The sequence below is a fragment of the Octopus bimaculoides genome, chromosome 11 (genome assembly GCF_046866305.1).
Source record: "Octopus bimaculoides isolate indiv1 chromosome 11, ASM4686630v1, whole genome shotgun sequence".
NCBI lineage: Eukaryota > Metazoa > Mollusca > Cephalopoda > Octopoda > Octopodidae > Octopus > Octopus bimaculoides.
Genome location: NC_142938.1, coordinates 58509706 through 58537399, shown reverse-complemented (window position 1 = coordinate 58537399; position 27694 = coordinate 58509706). Strand labels below are relative to the sequence as shown.

At 35.9% G+C, this 27694-nt stretch overlaps 1 protein-coding gene across 2 annotated transcripts in view; it reads left to right on the top strand.

Annotated features, from left to right (window-relative positions):
- LOC106876991 (uncharacterized) overlaps positions 1-27694 on the top strand; it is a 616967-nt gene that overhangs the window by 30506 nt on the left and 558767 nt on the right. For both annotated transcript variants that reach the window (XM_089360189.1, XM_089360188.1), the window contains exons 3-7: positions 14413-14556; positions 15718-15861; positions 17282-17353; positions 21582-21653; positions 24567-24710. In XM_089360189.1, the coding sequence (XP_089216315.1) occupies positions 14413-14556; positions 15718-15861; positions 17282-17353; positions 21582-21653; positions 24567-24710 (576 nt within the window). The remainder of the gene's footprint in view (positions 1-14412; positions 14557-15717; positions 15862-17281; positions 17354-21581; positions 21654-24566; positions 24711-27694) is intronic.

Genomic DNA, 27694 nt, shown 5'->3' with positions numbered 1-27694 from the left:
CCAATGCCCTGTGAGTGGATTTGGTAGACAGAAACTGAAAGAAGCCTGTCGTATATATATATATATATATATATATATATATATATGTGTGTGTGTGTGTGTGTGTGTGTGTGTGTGTGTGTGTGTGTGTGTGTGTGTGTGTGTGTGTATGTTTGCATGTCTGTGTTTGTCCCCCACAACATCGCTTGACAACCGATACTGGTGTGTTTATGCCCCGTAACTTAGCGGTTCAGCAAAAGAGACCAATAGAATAAGTACTAGGCTTACAAAGAATAAGTCTTGGAGTCGATTTGGTCGACTAAAGGCGGTGCTCCAGCATGGCTGCAGTCAAATAACTGAAACAAGTAAAAGAGTAAAATGGAATCGATCTTACAACCCTTTGGTTTTACTTTCTACAAACCACACCAATCTACCTTGTGTTGACATGACACTCTTTTACAATAGACATTCTATTGTCGATTATCAATTTATAAATTAACACAAAACCCACAATTTTAAGGTTTTTTATTCAGTAAACATTACATCATTTTAGCCAGCCTCTCCCCTCTCTCCACCTGGTCTTTTGAGATTTTTATATTGATTTTTCGAAGTGATCTTTTCATCTTTCTTTGCTTTTCTTTCTCTTCGTTCTATTTTGGAAAGTTTATTGCTACACTGTCAAAGGTCTTTTCAAATGAAACCTTTCTTTTGTATCAAAACGAGTGAACCTACTACTTCAAAAGACAGAAACCAGAGGCTAATTCATTAACATTATATTGCTTTACTCTTTTACGTGTTTCAGCCATTTGACTGCAGCCATGCTGGAGCACCACCTTTAGTCGAGCAAATCGACCCCAGGACTTATTCTTTGTAAGCCTAGTACTTATTCTATCAGTCTCTTTTGCCGAACCGCTAAGTTACGGGGATGTAAACACACTCGCACATATATATATTATCGGCTTCTTTCAGTTTCCGTCTACCAAAGCCACTCGCAAGGCTTTGGTCGGCCCGAGGCTATAGTAGAAGACACTTGCCCAAGGTGCCACGCAGTGGGACTCAACCCAGAACCATGTGGTTGGTAAGCAAGCTACTTACCACACAGCCACTCCTGCACCTGCTTTGAGCTGGCAGAATCGTTAGCATACTGGACAAAATGCTTAGCGGTATTTCATCCAACTTTATGCCCTGAGTTCAAATTCTGCCAAGGTTGACTTTGCCTGTCGTCCTTTCAGGGTCAATAAATTAAGTACCAGTGAGACACTGGGGTTGATGTAATCAACTAGTCCTCTCCTCTACATTTTCAGGCTTTGCACCTATAGTAGAAAGGATTATTATTATAAGGCAGCAAACTGCCAGAATTATTAGCATGCTGGGGAAAATGCTCAGTAGCATTTCATTCATCCTTACATTCTGAGTTCAAATGCTATTGAGGTCAATTTGCCTTTCATTCTTTTGGGAGTTGATGAAATAAATACCAGTTGACCACTGAGGTCAATGTAATGGACTAACCCTCACCTCCTCCAAAATCTCAGGCCTTGTTCCTATAGTAGAAAGACTTGTTATTATGATTATTTATTTTGCTCCCATTCAGCCTTTGTTTATTTTTCTCTGAGCTTTTTCTTTCTTTTTTTTTTTTCTTTGGTATTCTCGGAATATAAAACTGACAGCACAGGTTCCTTATATTTCTTATCTTTTCTTTTTTTCTTTTTCTTTCTCTCTTTTCTTCCATTTTGTAACGGAAACCAGTTCTCCAGTATTTCACCTTGATAATTTGGGCTAATTGCCGTTACTGTTTCATTGGGAACAGTAAGTTGTAAAAGATCTAGATGGCTGGTTCACAAGTTCAAGAGTTCAAGTCAATCTTTGTTATAATGAATTGAATTATTTCATCAAACAAAGCATATTAATTATTCTAATTACTCCACTTTAACTATCCGTTTAAAGGGATTAGCATATATAACTACTTTTTCAGTAATTTGTAGTTTTTTATATATTTATTTGTTTGTTTGTGAGTCACAGCTTTGAACATTCTTGTAGCTCACTTCAGGTTTAGAAGAATTCTTTAAAGATATCTTGATATCTTGTTCCAGTCATTTGACTGCACTCATATTGGAGTAGTGACTTAAAGGGTTTCATTTAAGAAATCAGCCCCAGTACTTATTTTTAAATACTGGGGTTCATTTCTTACTCTATCAGCCGCTTTTGGCAGACTGTTAAGTTATGGAGATATAAACAAACCAACACTGGTTATCAACTGGGTAGGGGTTTAACATGTCATAAACATGCATACACACATATATATAACAAGCTTCCTCACAATTTCTGTCTACCAAATTCACTCGCTTGTAAGGCATTGGTCTGTCCAGGGCTGTTGTAGAAGACACTTGCCCAAGAAGTCATGATATTTGTTCCAACTCTTTACATTCTGAGTTCCAATCCTACCAAAGTTAACTTTGCCACTCATCCTGCCCAGGCTGAAAAAATAATGTACCAGTCAACTAAAGGAGGACTGTCAATTTAAATGGGTGTTTCTCCCATTAACACTTTAGCATTCAGATTACTGTCAGAAGTAATGCTTATTTATTTACTTTCTTTCTTTTGAGTTAATCATGAATTATCTCATAGCTTTGAGATTTCGATGATGTGATTGCTTATTTTTAGAATGACATTATATAATAGGAGTGGAAGGCCAGATCTAACCAATTCCAACATAAGACAGGTAGAATATTTAGGTTGGGTATGGTTGGTTTAAATGCTAAAGAGTTAAGTTTCTGGTCTTTGTTATATATTAGGCACAGATGGTGCTGTGTGGTAAGAAGCTTGCTTCCCAACCACATGGTTCCAGGTTCAGTCCCATTGTATGGTATCTTGGGCAAGTGTCTTCTACTATAGACTCTGGCTAACCAAAGCCTGTGAGTGGATTTGGTAGACGGAAAGTGAAAGAAGCCCGTCATATATATATATATATATATATACACACACACACACATATATATACACATATATACATACAGTACCGTGCCAAAGTCTTCGGCCACTATAAACTATTGTAAATTTCTACTAATTGTCAACTTATAGGTGGATGTTTCACACTTCATTTTTTACAGATGAAACGTTGATTGGCCCTGTTGGAGCCTTCATCAGCTACGCTCTGTTGTGTTGCACACGATCTGTGGTATGGAGCTCAGTCATTTTTGGTGGTCGTCTTGCATCTTCCCTTCTCATTCAGAACCCCTACTACAAAATATGATTGGTTATGGGACTGACTCCAACAGGGCCAGTGGTTCATCTGTAAAAAATGCAATGCGAAATATCCACTTATAAGTTGGCAATTAGTAGAAATTTACAAAGTGGCCGAAGACTTTTGCACAGTACTGTGTGTGTGTGTGTGTATATATATTCATTTTTATATGGCTGTGTGTGTCTCTTTGTGTCTCTGTTTGTTCCCCATCACCACTTGACAACTGGTATTGGTGTGTTTACATCCCCGTAACTTAGCGATTCGGCAAAAGAGACGGATAGAATAAGTACTAAGCTTTAAAACAACAAGTCCTGGGGGTCAATTTGTTTGACTAAAACCCTTAAAGGTGGTGCTCCAGCATGGCCGCAGTCAAATGAGTGAAACAAGTAAAAGAATAAAAGGATTAATATTGTTATTACTAGGGCAGTGCAGAAAACAGTGAAATTTTGGAGATCTGGTCCAGGGAAAAAGTATTTTGTTTGCAATGGTTTTCATGAAATTCTTTTCAAAATATTTTACCATTAACTGCAGACTCTGAAGATTTAGTTTGTTGATTTTTCTTAATCTAAACTGAAAATAGTCTAATTTACCAAAATACTTAATTCTATCATCATTATCAGTTGACCTGGTATCTCAGAGATTGCTTTCTCTACTGGCATTCACATTTGCTTATTTTTTTTTAAATTCTGTTTCTTTCCTTTTTTTTCGTTTTGCGGGGTTTTTTTTGCATTGGACTCCATATTCCCAGTCTTTGGCCATGATTGTAAAACCAGATTATCTCCAGTTGCCTCTTGTTTCATTCACTGGCAATTAGTACCGAGAAGTTAGTTCCCAAATGTGTCAGTGTGAGTGAGTGTGTGTGTACATAGCTCCATCTAACCATCTGTGGAGGCTTCTCATCAGAGTACTGCTGCTCGTCAATGCCTTTACCATCGGCAGAAAACTAAGCCTAAAACAAACAAGTCAGCCAGCTAAATTAACTCTGCAGTTTTCAGAGGTTGGATTGACTTAAAACACTTCTACAAATATTGCACTTGCCTTGCCGACAGAGTGGTATTTTCATCATTGCTTCTTTGGCCCAGAATTTCTCTACTATTCCTTACATCCACTCCTTGAGTTCTGTGTTTATTTTACACGACATCACATAATATCACTAATGGCCTTCTGGTGGCAGGGTGAGCTGTTGCTATTCGCATACTTTCTTTCTTTCTTTCTTTCTTTCTTTCATTCATTCTGTTATGTTTGCTCGCATAAAAAATAAAAAAAATCAGAAAGAAAAAGGAGGAAAACCCAAAAAACCAACATAATTAGTGCCTTGGTACAATATACTTTTGTTTTTGTATCCTTCTAAATTGGACCCAATTCATTTACCTTCTGTGGTTTTTGAAGTGTTTTCCAAACTGTTGTTTATTTGATTTTTTTTTTCTTCTTTGTGGTAGATGTGGGTGGATCTACCCCCTTAAATAATGAGCAAAACTCATTCATCTAGAACATTCTGTTTTTATCTACTTATCTTCTAGTTCTATATTATTTTTGTCTTTTTGGTTGCAACATCATATATATATATATATATATATATATATATATATATATATACACACACACGCGTGCACGCGCATATGTATGTGTGTGTATACACACGTACACACACGTGTGTGTTTTGGGTGGAGTTGTGGGGGTGATTTTGGTGGGAAGGAAATATTATTATTAGTATTTATTTGTGATTTTTATAACAAATGTTTCATGAAAGAAACCAGTGTGCATCTTTTTAAACCTCTAATCTGTTAGAAAACTTAAATATCAAGTGAAACTGAAGTTGTTCAAGGATTCCTTCCCTTCTCCCCACTTGTCTTGTGGTTAGTTATAATAGATGGGAGGAGGGGGCTTTAACTCTTTCATTTGCAGCTGCCTTCACAAGATGTTCTCAGTTCGTGCTACAAATCACTAATAACTGACCGATACTAACGAAAATAAATAAATACTAACATCTCATACGTAGTGCAATAGCTTTCCGAAATCTCCGAAGCAGTGGCTCTCTGTATCTTTGACTTAAAATTGCATTGAAGATCAAGGAAGGAAAAAGTAATTACTGGCACCCTTTGTGTGGAAAGTTAAAGTTACTGATGCTTTTTGTATGAGTAATTTTAAAAAGACTATATTTTAATGTTAAAAGTTTGTATTAAAAAAAAGAAAAGAAACTAAATAGAAACTGAGCACAGATCTGGCCATGTGGTAAGAAGTTTGCTTCCCAATAACATGGTTCTGGGTTCAGTCCCACTGCATTTCACTTTGGGCAAATGTCTTCTACTATAGCCTCAGGTCGACCAAAGCTTTGTGAGTGGATTTGATTGATGGAAACTAAAGAAGTCCATTGTATTTATGTGTGTGTAAACCCTTCAAGTTGGTGCCCCAGGTTGAACACAATCAAAAATGACTGAAACAAGTAAAAGATAAGGATCTGGGGCCACATTTTTCATTAATGTTTTACGTAGTGTTTTTGGTACGGAAAGACTTTCAAACTTCGTATACTGATCTATTTTGTGTTATAGAACAGAAAAATATTTTTGTATTCGAATTTATTTCATGTAAAAAATTGTCTTATTTCAATAATTTCAACCAATCACTGACAAGTATTCAGTTGTTTATATTTACTCCTTTAGCTGATTAAGCGATGTAAAGCGTATTTAATCTCCATACCTTCGTTTTATTTGCTTTTTTCATTTTAAATTTGCTTTAACCCTAACCCTAACCGTAGGGTTAGGGTTAATTGTTTCAGAATCGTTTGTTTATGTAGTCGGCACTTAATGTACATCGGCTGAATGGACGTCAGTGATTCGTTGAAATTACAGAAATACGACAACTTTCACATGGAATAACTTATGGATTTCTTTTTTTTTTAAGAATACTATGAGAAAAAAAGATGTTTTATATGACTCATTCTACCAGTGTTCCAAGTTTCAAAGTGTTTCGTTAATGAAAAATGTGGGCCCCCGTTTTAAAAAAGATCCAAAGATAACATACATGCTTACACACAGCCTTAGTTTTCATTCTTTATAGTGGACAGTTGTTACTCAAATACTCCAGTGATCGTGGTGGGTATTTTTAGATCTTCTCACCTATTGTCAAAAACAGTGATAGAAAGATTTAAGCAAGTCTCTTTAATGCTTTTTTTTTTTTTTTTTTTTTTTTTTTTGTAACCTTGAAGAAACTACTCCTGGGAAAGTTGTTATATTAATATTTTCTTGCCTGTTTTGGCTTGAACCAAGCTAACACTTATCCATCTGTTTTCACTGTAAACCAGTTAACAATTTCTGTTGGGATTTCTTTCCATTCTTGTACAAACATGATGTTTCAAAACCAATTTCACTCTTCACTTTTTGTTCTCTTCTTTTAATACTCCCCAAGCAGAATTGAGCGATACTCTAGTTATATTCACCCCACACATACACCATACTCTATGGTGTCAGAGTAACCATTCTACTCAAAACTATAAATTCTGCATGTCCAAAATTATGCCTTTTTTTTAAATAATAAACCTTCAGACTTTTTAACCCTTTAGCATTCAGATTTCTCTGTTAAATGTAATGTTTATTTATTCACATTGATAAAAGTTAGTCATGCATTACCTTTGTAGCTTTGAGATTTCAGTGATGTGATTGTTTATTTTTAGAATAATATTCTTGGGTAAGTGTGAGAGGCCAGACCTGGCCAGTTTAAAGATAAAACAGGTCAATTACTATGGCCAGATGTGGCCAGTTTAGATGCTGAAGGGTTAAAGAATGTCTTCACTGAAATATGTGTGTAAGAATGTGTGCTAGTGCCACATAAAAAGCATCAAGTCTACACTGTGAAGTGGTTGGCATTTGGAAGAGCATCCAGCTGTAAAAGCCATGCCAAAACTGACCTCGCCTGTGCTGGTGCCACATAAAAATCACCCGGTCCGCTTTATGAGGCGGTTGGTGTTAGGAAGGGTGTCCTACCCTAAAAACCATGCCAAAACAGACACAGTAATTTGGTGTAGTCTCCTACCTGGCTGACCCCTGTCAAGCCATCGAACCCATGCCAACATGGAAGGTGGATGTTAAACAATAATGATGATGATGAATGTCTTCACTAAAACATGCTGCTGTATGTGGATATATCATCATCTATTTCTTGTTAATGATTTCAGTCATAAACTGTGGGTATGCCAGAAATTACTTTGAAGGATTTCATTTTACTTGATTATATTAACCCTGGTTGTTTGCTTAACCCTGTAGCATTTAAACTGGCCATATACAGTCCAAATATTCTACCTGTTTTATGTTCAAAATGACCAGATCCTGCCTCACACATTTAATCATACAATATCACTCTGAACATAAACAGTCATATCATCAGAATATTTAAGCTGTGAGATAATGCGTTGTTTTATTCAAAACAATGTGAATAAGCATTACATTTGGCAGAGTAACCTGAATGCTAAAGGTTTAATACAGGGCCTCTTGAACATTTTACATTTTGTAAAAAAAAAAGTTATTTCACTTCAACCCCAAAACAAATTAATCAAATATCAGACAAATTAAACATGTAATTAACCATTGTTTAATACAATTGACAGGAGAAAAGAATCAGTCAAATATAAATAAAAAATGTACCTTTTAATGCATGGATTATTTTTCAGCAGGAAGGATGGGTTAAGTGGTCTGTGGAGAAGATCATGAATATTGGGTTGCAAGCTTGTGAGTTTGAACCACAAATCATCCTGCTCTACTTTTAAAGCACTTCTCTGTTTGCTTAGTAAATAATGCACATGGTTACACCCAGATTACACCATATATGAAGTTGGAAAAGCCAGTAAAGTGAGCACAACTGTTGCATAAAACTTGGGATATTTTGCAATTTTTTTTTTTTTTTAATTCTGTTTTTGATCAGCCAGTCATATCTAATCACTTTAAATGTGAAGGCATGTGGCTTAGTGGTTACACTTTTCAGTTCATGGTGGTAAGGTTGTGAGTTCAATTGTTGGTAGCGTGTTGTGTCCTTGAGCAAGACACTTTATTTCATGTTGCTCCAGTCTATTCAACTGGCAAAAATGAGTTGTTACCTGTTTTTCAAAAAGCCGGCCTTGTCACATTCTGTGTCACGCTGAATCTCCCTGAGAACTAAATCAAGGGTATATGTACCTGTGAAGTGCTCAGCCATTAGCATGTTAATTGCATTTCATTAGCAGGCTGTTCTATTGATCAGATCAACTGGAACCTTTGTCATCACAACTGACAGAATGCCAGTTTTTTAGTCCCTTTATATGTGAGCATGGACTTGAAGACTGAATCTCATTTCAGTAATTTTTTCTTGCATGAAGGGATTTAAAAATGCAAACTTTTAAATTAACCCCACTAAGCTTTTATTCACACACACACACACACACACACACACACACAAATCGGTGTCTATATGGACCACTTTGAGAATCTCTGACCAAATACATATTTTCTTCTTAAGCCCTTCACTCCCTCCAGAGTATGGGCCATCAACAACTTCTCTACTGCCTTCCTCTTTGTCTCTTCAGTTGAATCCCTGCTTTTATAGCTCTGCTTCAGTATTCTGCTTCTGGCTACTTTTAGTGTGTCCTCTCTGTTGTCTTCCTTGTGGGTTCCAAGTCAAAGCCATTGGCACCTATGTTGTAGCAAGAAATTGGAAGGGAACAATGTCTATCATCAACTTTGACAAGAAATATACTCCCACACATGTATTGAGTACTTTTGTTCCTGTTAGCATATCCAAATGTATACCTTGACATCATATTTTTTTTAATGATTACTTTTCCATACTGGCACGGATAGGTTAGACAAATCTATTTCAACATAATGGCATTCCATTTGTCATAGCCTCCTGTCACCTCCTTTGTGAAACTCTGCATACATGTGTGTGTTTTTGTGTGTGCATGTATATGTGCAGTTTCAGGTTCAGTCCCACCCATTGGTTCATTGGGCATGTGTTTTCTACTTAGCCCCAAGATGACCAAATCCTTGTAAGTAGTTTGGTTTGATGGAAACTGAAAGAAGCCCATCTTGTGTGTGTGTGTGTGTGTGTGTGTGTGTGTGTGTCCTTGACTTGGTATCATGCAATAGTTGTAAATAAGCACCACTGTCACCCAAGCATTTGTCCTTTGTTTCTAATCTTCCATGAAAACTTGTATGGCCATATCAAAATATTACCTTGCTTGGGAACAGGCAAGGGTTGATGACTGGAAGAGCATCAGGCTGTAGAAAACCTGTCTCATCAAATTTCATTTAACCCTTGCAAGCATGGAAAAGTGGATGTTAAAACAATGATTGTGTGTGTGTGTGTACACATATGTGCAATGCATGTCTACACACATGCACACACACCAAGTTATATACACATATGCCCTATGTTTATCTGACTGGATATTTGAAATAGTGTAGATATTTTTTTTCTTTAATTTCTGCCATTATTTGTGTTCATTTTTTTTTGTTTTTTGCTAGTCCTCCATTAAATTGGAAAACATCTGTCTACTATGTTGGCTTGGCAGGCATTTTGTCAAAGTGTGAATATGTCCATCACATTGCCTGTTTTCTCTAATAATAGTGTCATTCATCACTTAGAGGCAACACTCAAGTGGAAGATGTTGGCAGGTCATACTGTGGATAGCTCTGTCTCTCTCTCTTTTTATTTCTCTCTCTCTCTCTCTCTCTCTCTCTCTCTTTCTTTCTCTCTCTCTCTCTTTCTTTCTCTCTCTCTCTTTCTTTCTCTCTCTCTCTCTCTTTCTTTCTCTCTCTCTCCTCTCTCTCTCGTTCTTTCTCTCTCTCTCCTCTCTCTCTCTTTCTTTCTCTCTCTCCATTCTAGTTGTTACTGTCACTGCTGTTACTTAGCTATTCTTTTTCTGTTGGTCTGTGTTAGATAGAGATAAGATAATCAGAGAGATCTAGATAAATAGATAGATAGATAATGTTTAGCTTGAAAGATAGATAGATAGATAGATTGGGAGATAAATATCTATAAATAAAGACAGACAGACGGATGGATGGATAGATGGGTGGGTGGGTAGATAGATAAAGTACCTTTGCTACTGCTACTACTACTACTACTACTACTACATAGATTTTGTGTAACAATTTAGTGTTGAGAGGGGGAAGGAAATTGAGATCCAGAGCCATGGAGAGTGGGGGTTTGAGGCTGGGGGACAGGTTGTCAGGTTGGTAGCTGCAAAGACAAATTGGCTTAGTGTTAAGTTGTTGATAGCCCATGTGGAGGAGTAGTGGTGGTGGTGGTGGTAGTAATGATTGCCTTGTCCAGTGATCAAATGGAAAGAAGATAAAGATATTAAGGGAAAAGTAAATTGGTGCAGGCGATGGTAGCAGTGGTGGTGGTGCATCCAGAAGTTTTTGGTGGGTAGTGGGGCAGGGGTAGACGTAGAAGGAAGTTAATACTAATTTCAAACCTGATTGGTTTCCTTTTTATTGAAACATACTAGGTATGTCTTCTTGCATCTCTCTAACCAGCTGCCTCCTGTTTGTCACCTTGTTTAAAAAAACCAAAGTTTTTCACCCAACCTCCCACTCGCCCACTCATTCCGCCCACCCCACCACTCTCATTTTACTTCCATTTCTTTTGTTGGTTCTTTTTCGTTTTTTTTCTTTTTTTTTTTTTTGTATTGTTTCAAGTTTTTTGGCAGTCTAACTAACTCCAGGAACTGTTTACTGCAGAACACCTGCTTTACAATATTGGCAGCTACTTCATGTTATTTATTTATTTATTTCTTGTTTTCCATGGGTCTTTTTTTTTTTTTTTGTTCAAGTTTTGTTATCCCTTTTTCCTTTCTCTGATCCCTCAACGATAACTCCCCACTCCTTCAGGACCAAATGCCTTGCTGTATTTGTTCTGGCTCTTGACATTCTGAGTTCAAACCCTGTTGCGATCAACTTGGGGTTTCAATAAAATGAAATACCTGTTCAAGTATTGGAGTTGATTCAGTTGTCTAACTCCTTCTGCTTGGTGATTAGGTTATTATTATTATTATTATTCGTTAGCATGCTGGATGAAATGCTTAGTGGTATTTCGCCCATTGCTATGTTCTGAGTTCAAATTCTGCCAAGGTTGTTCAGGGCCAGTAAAATAAGTACCAGTTGAATACTGAGGTCGATGAAACCAACTAAACCCTCGCCCCAAAATTGCTGCCCTTGTGGCAAAATTTAATACCATTATTACAATTATTATGTAGGTGGCGAGCTGGCAGAGTCGCTAGCACACCGGGCAAAATGCTTAGTGGTATTTCACCCATTGCTATGTTCTGAGTTCAAATTCTGCTGAGGTCAACTTTGCCTTTCATCTTTTCAGGGTCAATGAAATAAGTACCAGTTACGCACTGGGGTTGATGTAATCAACTAGCCCCCTCCCCCAAATTTCAGGATTTTTGCCTATTGTAGAATGGATTATGATTATTATTTTAATTTTTATAATTTTTATTTTGATATCCTATTTTTACTTGAATATATCCAGTTTATTTTGTTTAATTCCCACCTAAGTACATTTGTTGGTGATTTTTTTTTTATTTTATTTTTTTTTAAATTTCCATGCCAGACAGCTTCATTTTGAAATAACAAAGTAATTGTTACTGACTGACTGCCTCCTTCTGTATAAGTTCTGTATTTACTTTGTGATAGATGGATGTAGATGGTGGGAGTGAGCAGAGAGAGAGGTGGGGGTAAGGTTATGCATTTCAGAATGAGGAACTTTTACTTCGACTTGTAGTCCTGAACCAATATGTTGGTGAAGCCTCTTGAGAAATAGGCTTTAGTGGGAGGAAAACCTGATATAGCAGATTTATAAATGGCTGTTTAGTCTGATAGCTTTAAATATATTTAAATCTGTCAATAAGCAGTAAATATATATTCAACATGTTAATACTGGGCTTCCTAGTTGCAAGAATGGCTGTATCAAGGAAGGTTCCTGAAATTTTGTGTATTTTTTTTTTAACTCCTGAGCTCTAAAATAGGGGCAGTGAAGGAAAAGTTATTTTTAGTTCAGCTGATCAGTGGTAACGGTGCATGGCCTAGTGGCTAGAGTGTTGCATTAGTGATTGTCAGATTGTGGGCTCAATTCCCAGATCAGGTGGTTTGCTCTGTTCTTGAGCAAAACACTTCATTTCACATTGCTCAAGTACTATGTGGTGACTAGCATGTCCAAAGAATAGACATGTTGTAAAAGACAATTAAAAGAGATTGAGGTAGAATTTCCACTCCGATCTTGTAAAACTCCCACCAGCAAAGACTACCCAAACCAACCCGTGAGTTAGAAAGTTGTACCCTGACTGGTGCAGTGGTATCATCCACCAAGAGTAGCAGGGAATCACCAAGAAATGGTGGATGCAGCAATGCACTGTTACAGTGCATGTTCCTATACTACTACTACTACTACATCATCCATTAACAGCAGCCATTATATTTTTGTTAGTTTTAAGATAACAATATTGATTTTTTTTTTTAAAGAAAATTGATATTTTTCTAAGAATTTACATTCATAAGCTTTCTTATATGTCAGCATAGTTCAAAATTGAGCTCCCTAAACCCATAAGGGCTCTAAGCAAATCAGTGCACTGGGCCCTATAGTATTTATTTATGGACAGCAAATCACAACATACATAGATCAGAATTGGGTCCCCTAGACCCACAAGGCCTCCCCAGGCAACTGCCCAGTGTTTCTATACTTTAAAACAGCACTGCCTCCAAATAAAGATCTAGTTTGGAACATGACAACCTGTCCAACTCATGACAGCATGGAAAATAATAGGCATAAAATGACAACAATGATGATGAGGAGAAGGAGGAGGTTGACTACTTGATATGAGTATGAAATGTCAACAGTTTTGGGTTTTGGTCTTGGTAATCTCTTTTAAAAGAACTGATTCTAAAGTCTACATGAAATATATTATATGTGTGTATAGTAAAGTTGCTAGGTTGTTTGCTGTTGTGTACATTTCTGCCCAACCTTAACTCATCTCCTGACCTTTATTTAGACTTCAGCTTCAAATCTAATGTCTATTTAATGTTACTGACAGCTCTAATTGATTCTTTTCTCCTCTTGTTTCTGACCTCTCTTAAAGTTTATTTTACTTCATCCTTGCAATTAAGCTCAAAACTAATTTTGAGCCAAAATAAGGTCAAACAATCTGACCGTTCCATCATTGCAATGGAATGTCCATAGTTTTAACTTGTTTGACAGAATGTCAATGTAAATATCGTTGTTACATTCTATAAGGAAACTGTATTGTTTGATAGAAAGAGAATTACATAAATTTATGTATTTCTCTTTTTATATATATGTAGCTAATTTGATATAGAAGGGTTATCAGCCACTCTAGGCTCTCTGTAGAAAGAAACAAGGTTCATATCCCAGTCTAAATTGTTGCTTATAATATCTAATAATATTTTATGTTGGTACACATGTAGCTGTGTGGATTACTTCCCAACCACATGGTTTCAGGTTCGCTCCCACTATGCAGCACCTTGAGCAAGTGTCTTCTACAGGGTGTCCACAAGGTCTGGGTACATGGAGTAAATAAAATCATAAAATAAACAATTAAATATAAGAAATAATAATTTCTTAAAGGATGTGTTAATCCCCATGCACCCAGACTTTGTGGCCACCCTGTATAATAGAGCCTTGTGAGTGGATTTGGTAAACAGAAAGTAAAAGAAGCCTATCATGTTTGTGTGTGTGCCTTTGTCTTGACACCATGTGATGGATGTAAATGAGCGTTGCCATCGTACAAGCAATATTCTTCATTTCTAGTCTTCCATGAAAAGCAAGGTGATATTTCCTGTGGGGAAAAATATCACCTTGCTGAGAAACATGGGAGGGTTTGTACTAGGAAGGCCACAATAGACTATGTACCAGACTTCAAAAAAAAAAAAAAAATGTACTGGGGTTGATTCGATTAAAATTCTTCAGGGTGATGCCCTGGCATGGTCACAGTCTAATGACTGCAACTAGTGAAAGATAAAAGATTAAATGATAATGATGTAACTAATTTCACTTGGTAGGTGTGTTTGAGACTCTAGGTAGTGTAATGTAACACACAGCTATATCTAGAAGCAAAGTTTCTATCCCATTTCAAATAGTTGCTTATAGTACTTTGAAAATTTTAATGGTTAATTCAATAATAATAATTATAATTTTTTCTTCAGCTATCTGAATAACAACAGAGTCCGAAGAGTAGAAAAATACAGTTTTGATAATTTAACTTCCTTGGAATTGCTGAAGATGAACAAAAATAAGTTGGACCATTTGCCAGAGTTTTTGTTTGAAAAACTCACCAAGTTGAAGTGTTTGTAAGTAGATATTAATATCATTGTCTTTTAACTTCAGTCACGGTTAAAATATTGTACATTCTGATAGTGAACACTATCTTTTTATTTGATCTTAATAACAGTGTAGTCAGCTTTGGTATTTTTTTTTTTCCATATTACTGTAAGTATTTGCATTTGAGTTAGAAGGTTATCAAGTCTCCAACTGCCCACAATGTTAATTCTTTGACAATTCATTGACCCGACATCCATTGGACCAATGCCCAAGTTCCAGGTTTTGTAGTGTTAAACAAAATAAGACAAAACGCCTCTCTGGACTGAGTGCTAGTATTTTGTGAGTAAATTTCCCTGAATAGCCCTCAATCTGTTACCCGTACTTATAAACACAGATGACCAAATTGCAAAACGATGTGGTTCGGAGAGACTTTAGCAGTTTGTATCTTATTGATTCTACTGCATTGTGTTCATGGCAAGGACACTTAACTCTTAAAAGTTAACATTCACCTATCTCTGAGTTGTAGTTTTTAGCCCTAGTTTAGCTAACATCAATGGTATTTTAGCCATGACCATACCAGCTTTTATTCAGAATTGGTTGTTCTTTGGTTACATTAACTTGTGATTCATTTTTTTAAGGTAGCAAGGTGAGACCTGAAGGAGAGTTGACTACTGTTTCTAGCAGATTGACAGCATAGAGATGCATTTTTTATCCTAGTTCTAAGTCAACTGTTATTGCTGTTTAGTTCCATATCTACCCTGATCAATGACATTCCAAATATGGACCATCCTGTCTTTTTCCTTTGAGCATAGTATCCAATATATCCCTCCTTTTTTTTAAGACAGCTGGGTGTGATTTGAGGAGATTTGTCTGCTATTTGTAGCAGATCAAACAGCCATACAGAAATCCCTTTCATCGACTGATTAATATTGTGCACTGGGGTCGATGTAATCAACTTAATCCTTTTGTCTATCTTTGTTTGTCTCCTCTATGTTTAGCCCCCTGTGGGCAATAAAGGAATAAATATTGGTATATTATGCTGGGAATAAAATTTTAATTTAAATTTGAAATTTTCTGTATGAACAGTGGTTAGGTGGAGTTAGTATTAAAGGAATTAAAGATTTCAATAACCTTACTGAGAATTCTCATTGATTTGTGTTTATTAATCTCCCTTTTTACATAAATTACAGAGAGATGTCACGGAATAAGTTCACTGTTATTGAAAGTTTATCATTTCGTGGATTGGATAACTTACAGATCCTCAAATTAAAAAGAAACTTCATCTCTAAACTAAAAGATGGTTCATTTTTTGGATTAGGAAAAATCCAAAATCTGTAAGTATATAAATCTTCTTTTTGCATTAATCACACATCCTATATAAATACACACACACACACACACACACACACACTGAGTTATTACCAAATTGTCTGTATGCTAAAATTAGAAAGAAAAAACTTGGTTGCAAACTCATATGTTGTGACTTCAAAGCTGCTGAAGGTATTTTATTAATGTTTTAAGGTAGGACAACACTTCTACATTACCTCCATTTATAAAATTAGGAAATTGGTAGCTGGCTTTCCTAAGAAAGTATACTGTAAAAATCACACATGCTGATGTCACATAAAGGCTCCTGTGTTGGGGCCACATATAAAGCACCTGTACTGGTTCCACATGAAAAGCACCCAGTACACTCTGTAAGTGGTTGGTGTTTGTAATAGCATCCAGCTCTAGAAACTTTGCTAAAACAAATAAATTGAACCTGATGCAGCTCTCTGGCTTCCCAGCTCTTGTGAAACCATCCAGCCCATACCACCATGGAAAACAGACGTTAAATGACGATGATGAAAAGATGTTTATCATTCATTCATTCATTCATTTAATTCATAAACCAGAATTAACGACAGTCATAGATGGCTGTATGGTTAAGAAGCTTCTTTCCCAACCATGAGGTCTTGGATTCAGTTCTACTGCACAGTACCTTGGACAAGTGCTTTCTACTATAACATCCAGACTGACTAAAGCCTTCTGAGTGAACTTGAACTTGGCAGATGGAAACTAAAAGAAGCCTCTGTGTGTGTGTGTGTGTGTGTGTGTACTCTTGTCCAGGCACAGTGTGGTAGTTATAAGTGAGTATCATCATCATACATGGGAAAATATTACCTTACTTGGAAACAGGTCAGACTTGGTGGCAGAAAGGACATCCAGCCATAGAAAACCTCAACAAATTCTGTCTGACTCATGAAAGCATGGAAAAGTGGGTGTTAAATGATGATGCAGGTTGCCAGAGAATAGGTTAGTAATAATTGGCAGTGCAAAGGAAAGCTCTAGATCATTGGTGGAACTGAAGCCTACAAAATCTTTATCAGCAGCTCAGAGGATCACAAGTGGCAGGTTGCTACAACACCAACAACAGTATTGTAGAAAACGCTGACATAGCTACAGTCCAACTGAGCATACACTGAGAGCAAGATCCATATTGGTGGCATTCCTCTGGTGAAAGATCCTTTGCAAATTAAATTCAGTCAATGGTTGTCCTTTTCATCCAATATGGCTCCTTGTTTGATTCAGTCACCAATCATGACTGAATGAATTAGTCAATCAATAAAATCAATCTCTTAAGAAAACAAACCTGATAAATAATTTATCTGTTGTTTGTCACCAGACCACATATCTTATATATCTTTTACAATATTTAATACATATTATTTTCTTTATAAATATTATATGTTTATTTATTATTTGTCTTTCCAGACAATTGAATCACAATAATATTTCAACGATATCGAAAGGCTGGTTGTATGGATTAAAAACATTAAAACAATTGTAAGATTTATTTTATTCTATTTATTGTTTGTATGCTTTTATGTAATATATATTGTAATATATGTTTGGACATTCAAACATCTCTACCATATTTGCACCCCAAATTATGTGTTAAATATTGGTCATAATCTCTTTCTTTTCATGGTTTAAGCTTTGCTCCATATATGTCTCACCCCAGTTTTTTTTAGTCAAAATCAAGAGTAAAATAGTACAATTATACACGAGTAAATACAATATATGTATATCTCACTTCCATCCTTCTCACTCATAAATGTGTGTTTGTGTAGTTTGCAGTGTAATTATTTAATATATACAGTTATAACTCCAACCAGATTTGTCAGAGAATGTGATATAAATTATATTCATAATCCCTTCAAGGATATCTTCAGGAAAGTCTATATTATTGAGAGATCAAAATTGCATTATTAGGATACAAAAACAGCTTTTTACATGAAAAAAAGAAAATAATGATAGAAAATCTAACCCAGTCGTTCTATATGACCCATGGGGATCCATATAAGATTTTATTGTTAAAGTTTATGAGTAATAAATTAATTATTCTTCTTCAGTACTCAAAATATTTTAACTATTTGTTTTATACAATTCCTAATGCCAGCATCGAAAGCGGACATTAAACGACGATGATGATGATTTAATCATACAAATATAATCGGATTTTTTTTAACATGGTGGGGAGGACAGGTAAGCAAAATAGGAATCAAAGGTATCCATAGGCAAAAAATGGTTGAAACCACTGATCTAATCTCAGTTGTCATAATCTAATTTTACAGAGGTAGCCTCAGGAAATATCGCCTGATTATGGAAACTTTATTCCATCCATGTCTTAAAAATACCTTGTTCCATAGAATGCCATAAAGCTACCCAGTAAACTAAGTCAGTGTCCCAGAGTTTGATTCTTGCTGTTCTTATCCTACATTACTTCCATTGATAATGATGTGCTATAAGAACATAATGGTTTTTATAGCCACACAAGTTTTATATATGTATGAAGGCATGACAGTGTGGTAAGAAGCTTGCTTCCCAACCACATGGTTCCAGGTTCAGTCCCACTGCATGGCACCTTGGGCAAGTGTCTTCTACTACAGTCTCAGGCTGGCCAAAGCCTTGTGAGCCGACCTGATAAACAGAAAGTGAAAGAAGCCCATCGTATATATATATATATATATATATATGCATATATTTGTGTGTGTGTGTCCCGTGTTTACATTCCCCGTAAATTAGCAGTTCAGTAGAAAAGACCAATAGAATAAGTACCAGGCTTACAAAGAATAAGTCCAGGGATCAATTTCGTCAACTAAATTGTGGTGCTCCAGCATGGCCTCAGTTAACTGACTGAAATAAGTAAAAGAATAAAAGAATACATAATTAATAAAATGCAGGAAAAATATTTGGTATTTTATCTTTTATAAAACATACATGTATTTCATCAAATTAACTGCCAGGATTACATAACTTCTTGCTGAAGAATTGTATAACCTTACTTATTTACCTCCTCAGTGTTGAGCAAGAAGTACAAAGCAAGTTCAGTCTGTATCCCCTATATGTAAATTATCTGCAACCTCAGTGGAGTGGCTTAACTTGATCAAGTATAGCTGACAAAATCCCTGAAATGAATGTACAAAGATTATTTGTACATTTTTTTGTCATAGGAAAATAAAATTTAATATATCTTAACACAGCATCAATTATCACAAGGAACGCATGGTTTTATGTCACTTTCTCCAGGTGGTCATGAATATATTATGTATTTGTATGTGTGTCTGTGCATGTGTGTGTGAATGAGGGAGAGAAGACAAATGTATAATTCAAATTAAACTCTTTAAATATCTCAATCAGGGGAGAAAAAATCTTTCTTTTCTTGCTCGTTTTTCTCTTTCATTTACATAGTTTTTGTAATCCAGTAATTTCTTGTCCATATGTTCCCATGTTTTGCATTTTCCACCTGCTCACACATTGAATATAAGAAACTCTGCCTCATAACAAACTGGTTTGTACTGGATAATATCATTAACAACTTTACAAATCAAAGCTAGGCTTTGTTTATTGACACCTTTTCGGCTTTGTTTCTTTTTTTACCTATGGGGTTCAGGCAAGTGCAAGCCCTTAGCACACATAAATGCTACTGCTAATTAGAAATTGTTAGTTTTGAGTTTATTATTATTATTATTGCTCTCACTGAATTTAATTCATTATATATACTATTATTATTATTCTTGTCCGTTTCTTTCCCTAACCTTCGTTAACTGTTTCAAAAATAACAATAGTTCTAATGATTTATTAATTACTGCTATTTGAAGTTGCTGTTTAACTGGAATCAGGGTATTACACACTTTTCTTCTTTTTTTGTGTGTGTGTGTGTGTGTGTGTATTTTATAACTTGGCTGGGAGTGCTAATATCACTTGATTGAAATGTTTGTGCGTGTGTGTGTGCATATATTTCTATGTGTATAATAAGTTAGAAGAATTATCTTCATTAAGTAAGCTTCCACTTCAGTTAGTATCTAATTAACAAAATTATCACTTAGAGGTAAACAACTGCCTGAATAAAAAAATATTTTTACATTATTTTCTTGCCAAGTTGTGGCCTTACCTGTTCTAATTCAACATATTCTGTATAACAATTGCCAAATTACCTACTTCCCTTAAAACAAGAAGTGCATATATATATATATATATATATATATATATATATAGTCCTAAATCTTATGTCAGTAAGCTTATAATACAAAAGTGAGCATGGATTTAAGGAATTGTATACTATGAATATGTTATGTTTGACTCATTTTCTATTGGTATCAGCCTAGATAGCAATGTGGTGAGTTGACATTGTTGGAAGCATCAAATAGAACATCTTGCTGTGTGTATTCTTCCTGCTATCTGCACTCTGAATTCAGATTCTGCTGAGGGCAACTTTGCCTTTCATGCTTTTCAGAGTCAAGAAATAAAGTGTTAGTCTTGTACTGTGGTTGATTTTTTCTTCTCCTCTTCCTCTGTGGAAGAGGTCTGACGCATAGAAGGTAGGAGGTTCTGCCAGATCTAAAATGCTGTATGTCATGATGCGGGTATATTTATGACTCTACTGGGAGTTAAGAGCCTGAGGACATATTAACTGCTACCTGTATTATATGATTTAGGTCCTTATTCATATATAATTTTATTGCTGGCTGGATTTGCGTTAATGTTTCAACCTTTGGTTATCATGCCTGCCCACAACTGGACATGAACATACATCAGTGTGTTTGCAGCTATTATTTGTACAAGATAATTCCATGAACAGAATAAAAAAAGAACTAAATATCTCACACTGAGCAAATATCTAATACATAGTTATTGTTCCAGCCAAGGTAGCGAGCTGACAGAATTATTAACATGTTGGACAAAATCCCTTGCAACATTTCTTCTCGTTCTTTACATTCTGAGTTCAAATCTTATGATCAGCTTTGCCTTTCCTTTCTTCCTTCCTTCCTTCCTTCCTTCCTTCCGGGTCAATGAAATAAAATACTTGTCAATGCTTGGGTCAATGTCATCAACTTGTACCTTCCCTTCAAAATTGTAGGCCTTGAACCCTGCCAGAGACCAATGCCACATTCAGGGAAACGCTGTGGTTTCCATCTCCTCTATGCCATAGAAACCAGGAAACCAGCCTTATGAGTCTTAGGGACCCAAGAAAAGACAAAAATTGCTCCAGCCTCCTTCTGCTCATTACTTACTTTCATTTTTACATCCACGGACAAATCTCAGATAGGATTTGGTTGGTCGAGCAATAAAATACAAAAGGTACAAGAAGATGCAAAAGATATTTGCAAATGTCAACTGTCTCGTCTAACCAGTTGGATGGTAGTACTACTGAGTTCCAGCCTCCGCCCACCCTTCACCATGTGTGTTTTTTGGCAAATGATATGTTCCACCCTGATGATTACATGTGTGCTAGACAAAGATAAAGTCTGCAAGAACCGTTTTTATCATCCAGTGTGTTATTGTGCTGAATTTGTACTTAAATTCTGTGAATCTGGCTGCAATAATTTAATTGTAGAAATGTTAAAACCAACCCCACACAAAATGATACTGACATTTATTACAGTATGTTTACTATACACTCAGGGCAACATGTGTATAATTCTGTTATCTTATCTCTTGTTAGTTTCTTGTTAGCCAAACCCCTTTCTAAGTCTTAATCTAATGTGTCTCTTTTGTCTTCCTCCAACAGATCTTTAACACACAATAATATCAAATCAGTGGAACTTGATGGATGGGAATCTTGTCGGTTACTCAGGAAATTGTAAGTTTTACATTTCTATATTTTATTACTCTCCCCCTCCCTCTTTCAACTATGTGTTCATATATTATTGCAAAAGGCAGTTATTCTGGAATATATATATATATATATAGGCTCTTCCCAAATATGATTTGGGTTGATATATTCCTAGTGGTTAGGGTGTCGCACACATGAGCAGTAGATCGTGGGTTTGATTCCTGGACTGGGTGGCACATTGTGTTCTTGAACAAAACTCATCATTCCCTGTTGCTCCAGTCTGGGGTCAATTTGTTTGACTAAAAGTGATGCTTTAGCATGGCTGCAATCAAATGACTGAAACTAGTAAAAGACTAAAAGAGTATATTTTTCCAAACTCTAAATCATTTTGAAAAATTAATTTTAGACACTTAGGTTTAGGGTCTAGAAGAGTAAGAACCATAGATACAAAGCAGTTTAAACCCCCCACCCCAGCATTCAGATTACTCTGTCAAATGTAACGTATGTTATATATTCACGTTATTTTGAATTAATTATGCTTTATCTCATAGGTTTAAGATTTTAATGATGTGATTGTTTATTTTTAGAATGACATTGTAGTATAGGTAAGAGAAGCTGGATCTGGCCAGTTTGAATAAAAGACAGGAAGAATATTTGCAGCAGATATGGCCTGTTTAAATGCTAAGGATTAAACTTTCAACTGTGACATAGAAATTTTGTTAATTTTGCCGTCAAAATACATTGTCTCTACCTTGTCCTTCACATACACACATATCAAGCATGGAGAAGTAGTTGGCTTTCAGGCTTCCAATAGTTTAATATTAGTTTCAGCCTTTAGTGTTCAGTCTTGAGGTTCCCCTTTTTGTCTGTGGAAATTATAAGTCAATAAATAAATGTCAGCAACCAGAAGAAGAAATCAGGATTCCACTCATCAATCCAAGCTGTGTTAGAGAGAGAGAGAGGGGGGGAAGAAGGGGAGAGAAGAAATACCACCACTAGCTTGAATTTCCTTTATTTTATATATATTCTGGTGACTGTTTCCTTAGCCTTTTCTGTTTATTTGTGTGAGAGTGTGTGTGTGTTACAAAGAGAGATAGAAGGGAAGGAGTGATGATTAAAAAAAAAAAGGGGGAGAGAATGGCTGTCAGGGTTATGATTTATTTGTATTGCCAGTTTGGTCAGGACCTGGTCTTGTCAGGTGGTAAGCTCAGAATGCCAGGGTTAGGCTTTGGTGAATTATATAAATACACACACACACTTAAATATGTATATGTGTATACTCATACATACATTTATTCACACACACACAGAGAGAGTATAAAAACTGTGGGACCCTGTTTTATTCAGCAGACTGTTGTTATTGCTTCATTTTATTGCTGACAGCTATGAGCTATGGTAGCTGCCATAAAAAAAAAAATTTAAAAAAAAAAAAACTAGAAGGGAAAGAAATGTTGCCTGCCACTAGAGAACATGAATGTCTCAGTGATAGTAGTCGTAGTGGTGGTGGTGGTGGTGGTGGTGTATGGAAGGTGAGCTGAGCAGGAATTTCTCCTCAGCAGTTTGTGTGAAGCAATTTTCCCCTTCCAACATTGATACCAAACTGTTGTTATATTGGGAAGTAATTCAGAAAATCTAAAATTGAAAATTATTTTTATAGATTGATAATCACTCCATTCAAATACATCTAGAAAATCTCAACTATAACTGCTAATCATACATAGTCCGCCTTGCCTTCAGGGACGTATTAAAATATAACATTTTAATGGCTAGCTCCAAATCAAATTTACTAGTTGTCTGCCTTAAACAATTGAATGCAATTATGTAGAGTTTTGAAAATGAAAATAAACAAGAGAAAAGAAAAGAAAAATAAAGGAAACCTTGATAGGGTGGGTGTTGAAAAATGTTGTCCTATTTTAGATAAATGGAACTTGATATGAATTCTATGAATCTAGTTTAGCCCTTTAGCATTTAACTTGGCCATATCTGGCCCAAATATTCTACCAGTTTTATGTTGACCTATCATACTTTACAATGTCTGTCTAAAATAAAATATAATCACATCAATGAAGCTATGAGATAATGAAATATTTATTCAAACCAATGTGACTAAAATAAGCATTACATTTGACAGAGTAATCTGAATGCTAAAGGGTTAAAAGAAACACTTAACCGTTTTGTTACCATATTTCTTTTGAAATACACCCTCTTTGTATCAGTTAATTTTGAAAATAATGAAAAATATAGTGGAATCATTAAACTGATGTTTGGAATGTAAATTATATGAAATTTTAACAAATTTTTAGATCACTTTAATCCAGTGGTTCTCAACCATTTTTTTTACCAAAGAGCCCTTTGATTCCTATTTTATTCAGATGGACACTCCTAGCCATCTGATGTTTAAAAAAATCATATTTTTTGTAATCAAATATTATTAGGAATTGTATAAACAAAATTGTTAAAATATTTTGTGCATTGTAGAATAGAGTATTCAGATTACTCTGTCTAATTTATTCACATGGTTTTCAATTACCCAATCTCATTGCTCCAAGATTTTAATGATGTGGTTATTTTTAGAATGGCATTGTAGGGTAAATGTGAGAGGCCAGAAGTGCTTTGCAGCATTTCAACTGTCTTCACATTCTGAGTTCAAATTTTGCCATGGTCGACTTTTCATCTTTTCAGGGTCAATAAAATAAGTATCAGTTGATTGCTGAGGCCGATGTCATTGACATAACCCCACTCCCCAGCCCTGAAATTTCTGGCCTTGTGCCAAAATTTGAAATCAATATTTGAATCAATCCAATATCTGGTTTTTCTAACCCATCAGTTTAGCTTTGTTTTTCATTTTCTTTTCTTGTATTTTCTATCGTTTTAAAATTATGTACTTTGTCTTTTCTACTTCAAATTTCTAAGATTTCCCCTTTGTGTTTTTACCTCCAGGGATCTGAGCCACAACCAGCTTAGTTCAATTACAGTGAACTCCTTTGCCAATCTGGCTGCATTGAAGTCTCTCTACCTGGGCCACAATCACATTTCTCACATAGAACGTGGAGCTTTCAAGGATTTATCAAACCTGGAAATTTTGTAAGACACTATTTTATTTGTTTTTCCATTGTTTTTTCTTTAGTTTACCCTTTTTTCCCCCCACTATTTTCATTCAATAGTATTTCCACATCATTATGATAGGGTGCTGAAAAGTTCCTAGCTTTGGGTAAAGGAAAATACAGGAGCATTGGTTAATTATGATTTTTTTCACCACATTTCCTTCTCATATTCACGCACTTATTGTAGTGGTCCTTCAGTTTTTCTAAGCCCTGTAAAAGAACTTGGAAGGCTGGGCCTCCAATCAGGCCTTTCACAATACTCTTAAAGCCAGGAATTTTTCAGCACCCCCTCGTATATAACAAACCCAGTCTTTTTAATCTACATGTTACACATTGTCCTGTGGATTTTTGAACTTAATAGAATAATAGTGATGCAAGTGAATCTCTTGACACTAGTGACTTATTTTGTGAAGCACTGAAGACATTTATATTGTTATGTAATAGGTCAGACACAATTGAGCAGACAGGCTGTGGTCAGAGGTGTACCTGCCATGATGAACCTGTTTTACTTTCTAACATAGTGTCTCTTTGACAATATTATCCCATCTGTGTGTGTGTGTGTGATTTAGCTGCTATTTCTAGCTGTTTGAGTAACCACATAGAGACACTCTCAAATATTTGTTGTTTTCATACAGTATGGATATGTATGTAGATACAGTGCAAGTCTACTTGGCTGATCTCACTTTGCTCCACCAAACACTAACTACCTATTGGCAATTCCTCCTACAGCACAGAGAGCTAATGAAACACTCATCAATTTTACTGTGTTCCTACTGCTTCTAGTAATGAATTAGCAATGGTAGCTATACATTGCTAGAAAGACTAGGTTATTTCAATATCTGTTCCATAGGCAACAATACTATGCCAATAGCAAAAAGAACCAATGAGGTAGCCTCTATTTTGGACATTTCATACATTAGAAATAGCAGCCAGCCTTCTCTCAAATCACACCATACTTTTATCTAAAAGAAAGTGAGGCTTGAACAGGGTTGAGAGGACTTGAACAGCCAGCTCCTTGAGCTGATTGGTCTCTATATGCTTTACCAATTCCACTAACTGCATCTCTATACTATATTTGAGATCACTGCTACGTTGGAGAGATTTCATTGAAAGAAGGAAAAAAAGGAATGAATTTCTATATTTCCATCTTGAATATTCTCGGACAACATCAATCTTGTTTCTTTTAAACATCAGTTTGCACACTCACACTTACATATGTGCACACAGATTTGCATATACATACACTCACACATACACACACACACACACACACACATGCATACACTACCACACTTGATGACAATAATTTTTTTCGGTCTGCAAAAAAAAAAAATCTATTTTGATAGTTCAATAACTTTGCAATTTGAAATCCAAATCTGAAAATCTATTTCCTACAATCATCATCATCACTAGCATCATGATGCAGAAAAAAAAAGCCATTAATGTTACAGTTTATATTTTGGTAACCATTTATTTATTTTTCTCTCTCCATCTCCATTGCATATGTATGTATGTGAATATGTCTGTATATACTCACACTCACATTTTGAGAGAAAGATAGAGAAATGGATGAATGGATACCACACACACACACACACACACACACACACACATACACTCAATGTGCAGAAATCTCATTAAATGTAAATTCCTTTCTAGTTGATTAAATCCTGGACAGCTCTACTGATCTGGTTTATTGGAAGCTATCTCAGAGAGCAGGATTGCCCTCTCTCTACCTACTCTCTCTCACTCCTGACATTTTGAATATTTCAGTTGATATCATGGCATTAGATTGTTGTATTTGTTGCCTAACAGTAATATTTCTTTAACCAATAATGACTGGTGGTGGTTGTCCCTATGGTTAAGATACTAACACACACACACACACACACACTGAAGAACACTTTATGGTGTGCAGAACTGGATTTTAATCCAAGTTCAAATCTTGCCAGAGCAAGTTTTGTTTTTGTTTTTTATTTTTTAATCCATCTGGGACTGATAAAATATTTACCAGTAATATCAGCATAATCATCATCATCACCATTTAATCTTTTTTTTATTTTTAGTTGTTTCAGTCATTAAATTGCAGCCATGCTGGGGCACCACCTTGAAGAGTCTTTAGTCAACCCTGGTACTTTTTAAGTGTAGTACTTATTCTGCTAGTCTTGTTTGCTGAACTGCTAAATTATGGGGATGTAAACAAACCAGCATCAGTTGTCAAGCAGTGGTGAGGGACAAACACATGCACACACACACACACACACACACACATAAATAAAGGCTTCTTTCAGTTTCTGTCCACTAAATCCAACCATAAGGCTTTAGTCTACCAGGGCTATAGTTGAAGACACTTCCCCAAGGTGCCACACAGTGGTATTGAAACTGAAATCATGTGGTTGGGAAGCAAACTTCTTAACAACACAACCATGCCTGTCCATTTTCCCATTCTTGCATGGTTCAGATGAAATTTGTTGATGTAGATTTTTCTATGGTCAGACACCCTTCTTGTCTTTTTGGTTTTTTGTAAAAAAGTCCCAAACAAAGCAACAAGCCACTTAGTGTAAGGGACTATAAAGAAAGATAATCCTTTCAGTTTTCATCTACCAAATTCTCTCACAAAGCATTGGTAGGCCTGGGGCTGTCTGGGACTGTTATAGATGACATTTGCCCAAGGTACTGCTGTATGTATTGTATATATGTATATCATGTAGAAAGCACCTGTGCTGGTGCCACACAAAATGCAGCCCAGTACACTCTGTTAAGTGGTTTGCATTAGGAAGGGCATTCAGCTATAGAGACCTTACCAAAACACAATTGGAGCCTGGTGCAGCTTTCTGCCTTCCAACTCCTGTCAAACCATCTGACCCATACCAGCATGGAACACAGATGTTAAATGGCGATGATAGCAAGGGTGTGTGCGTGTACGTGTGTGTTCCCCCACCACTGCTTCACAACCAGTGTTAC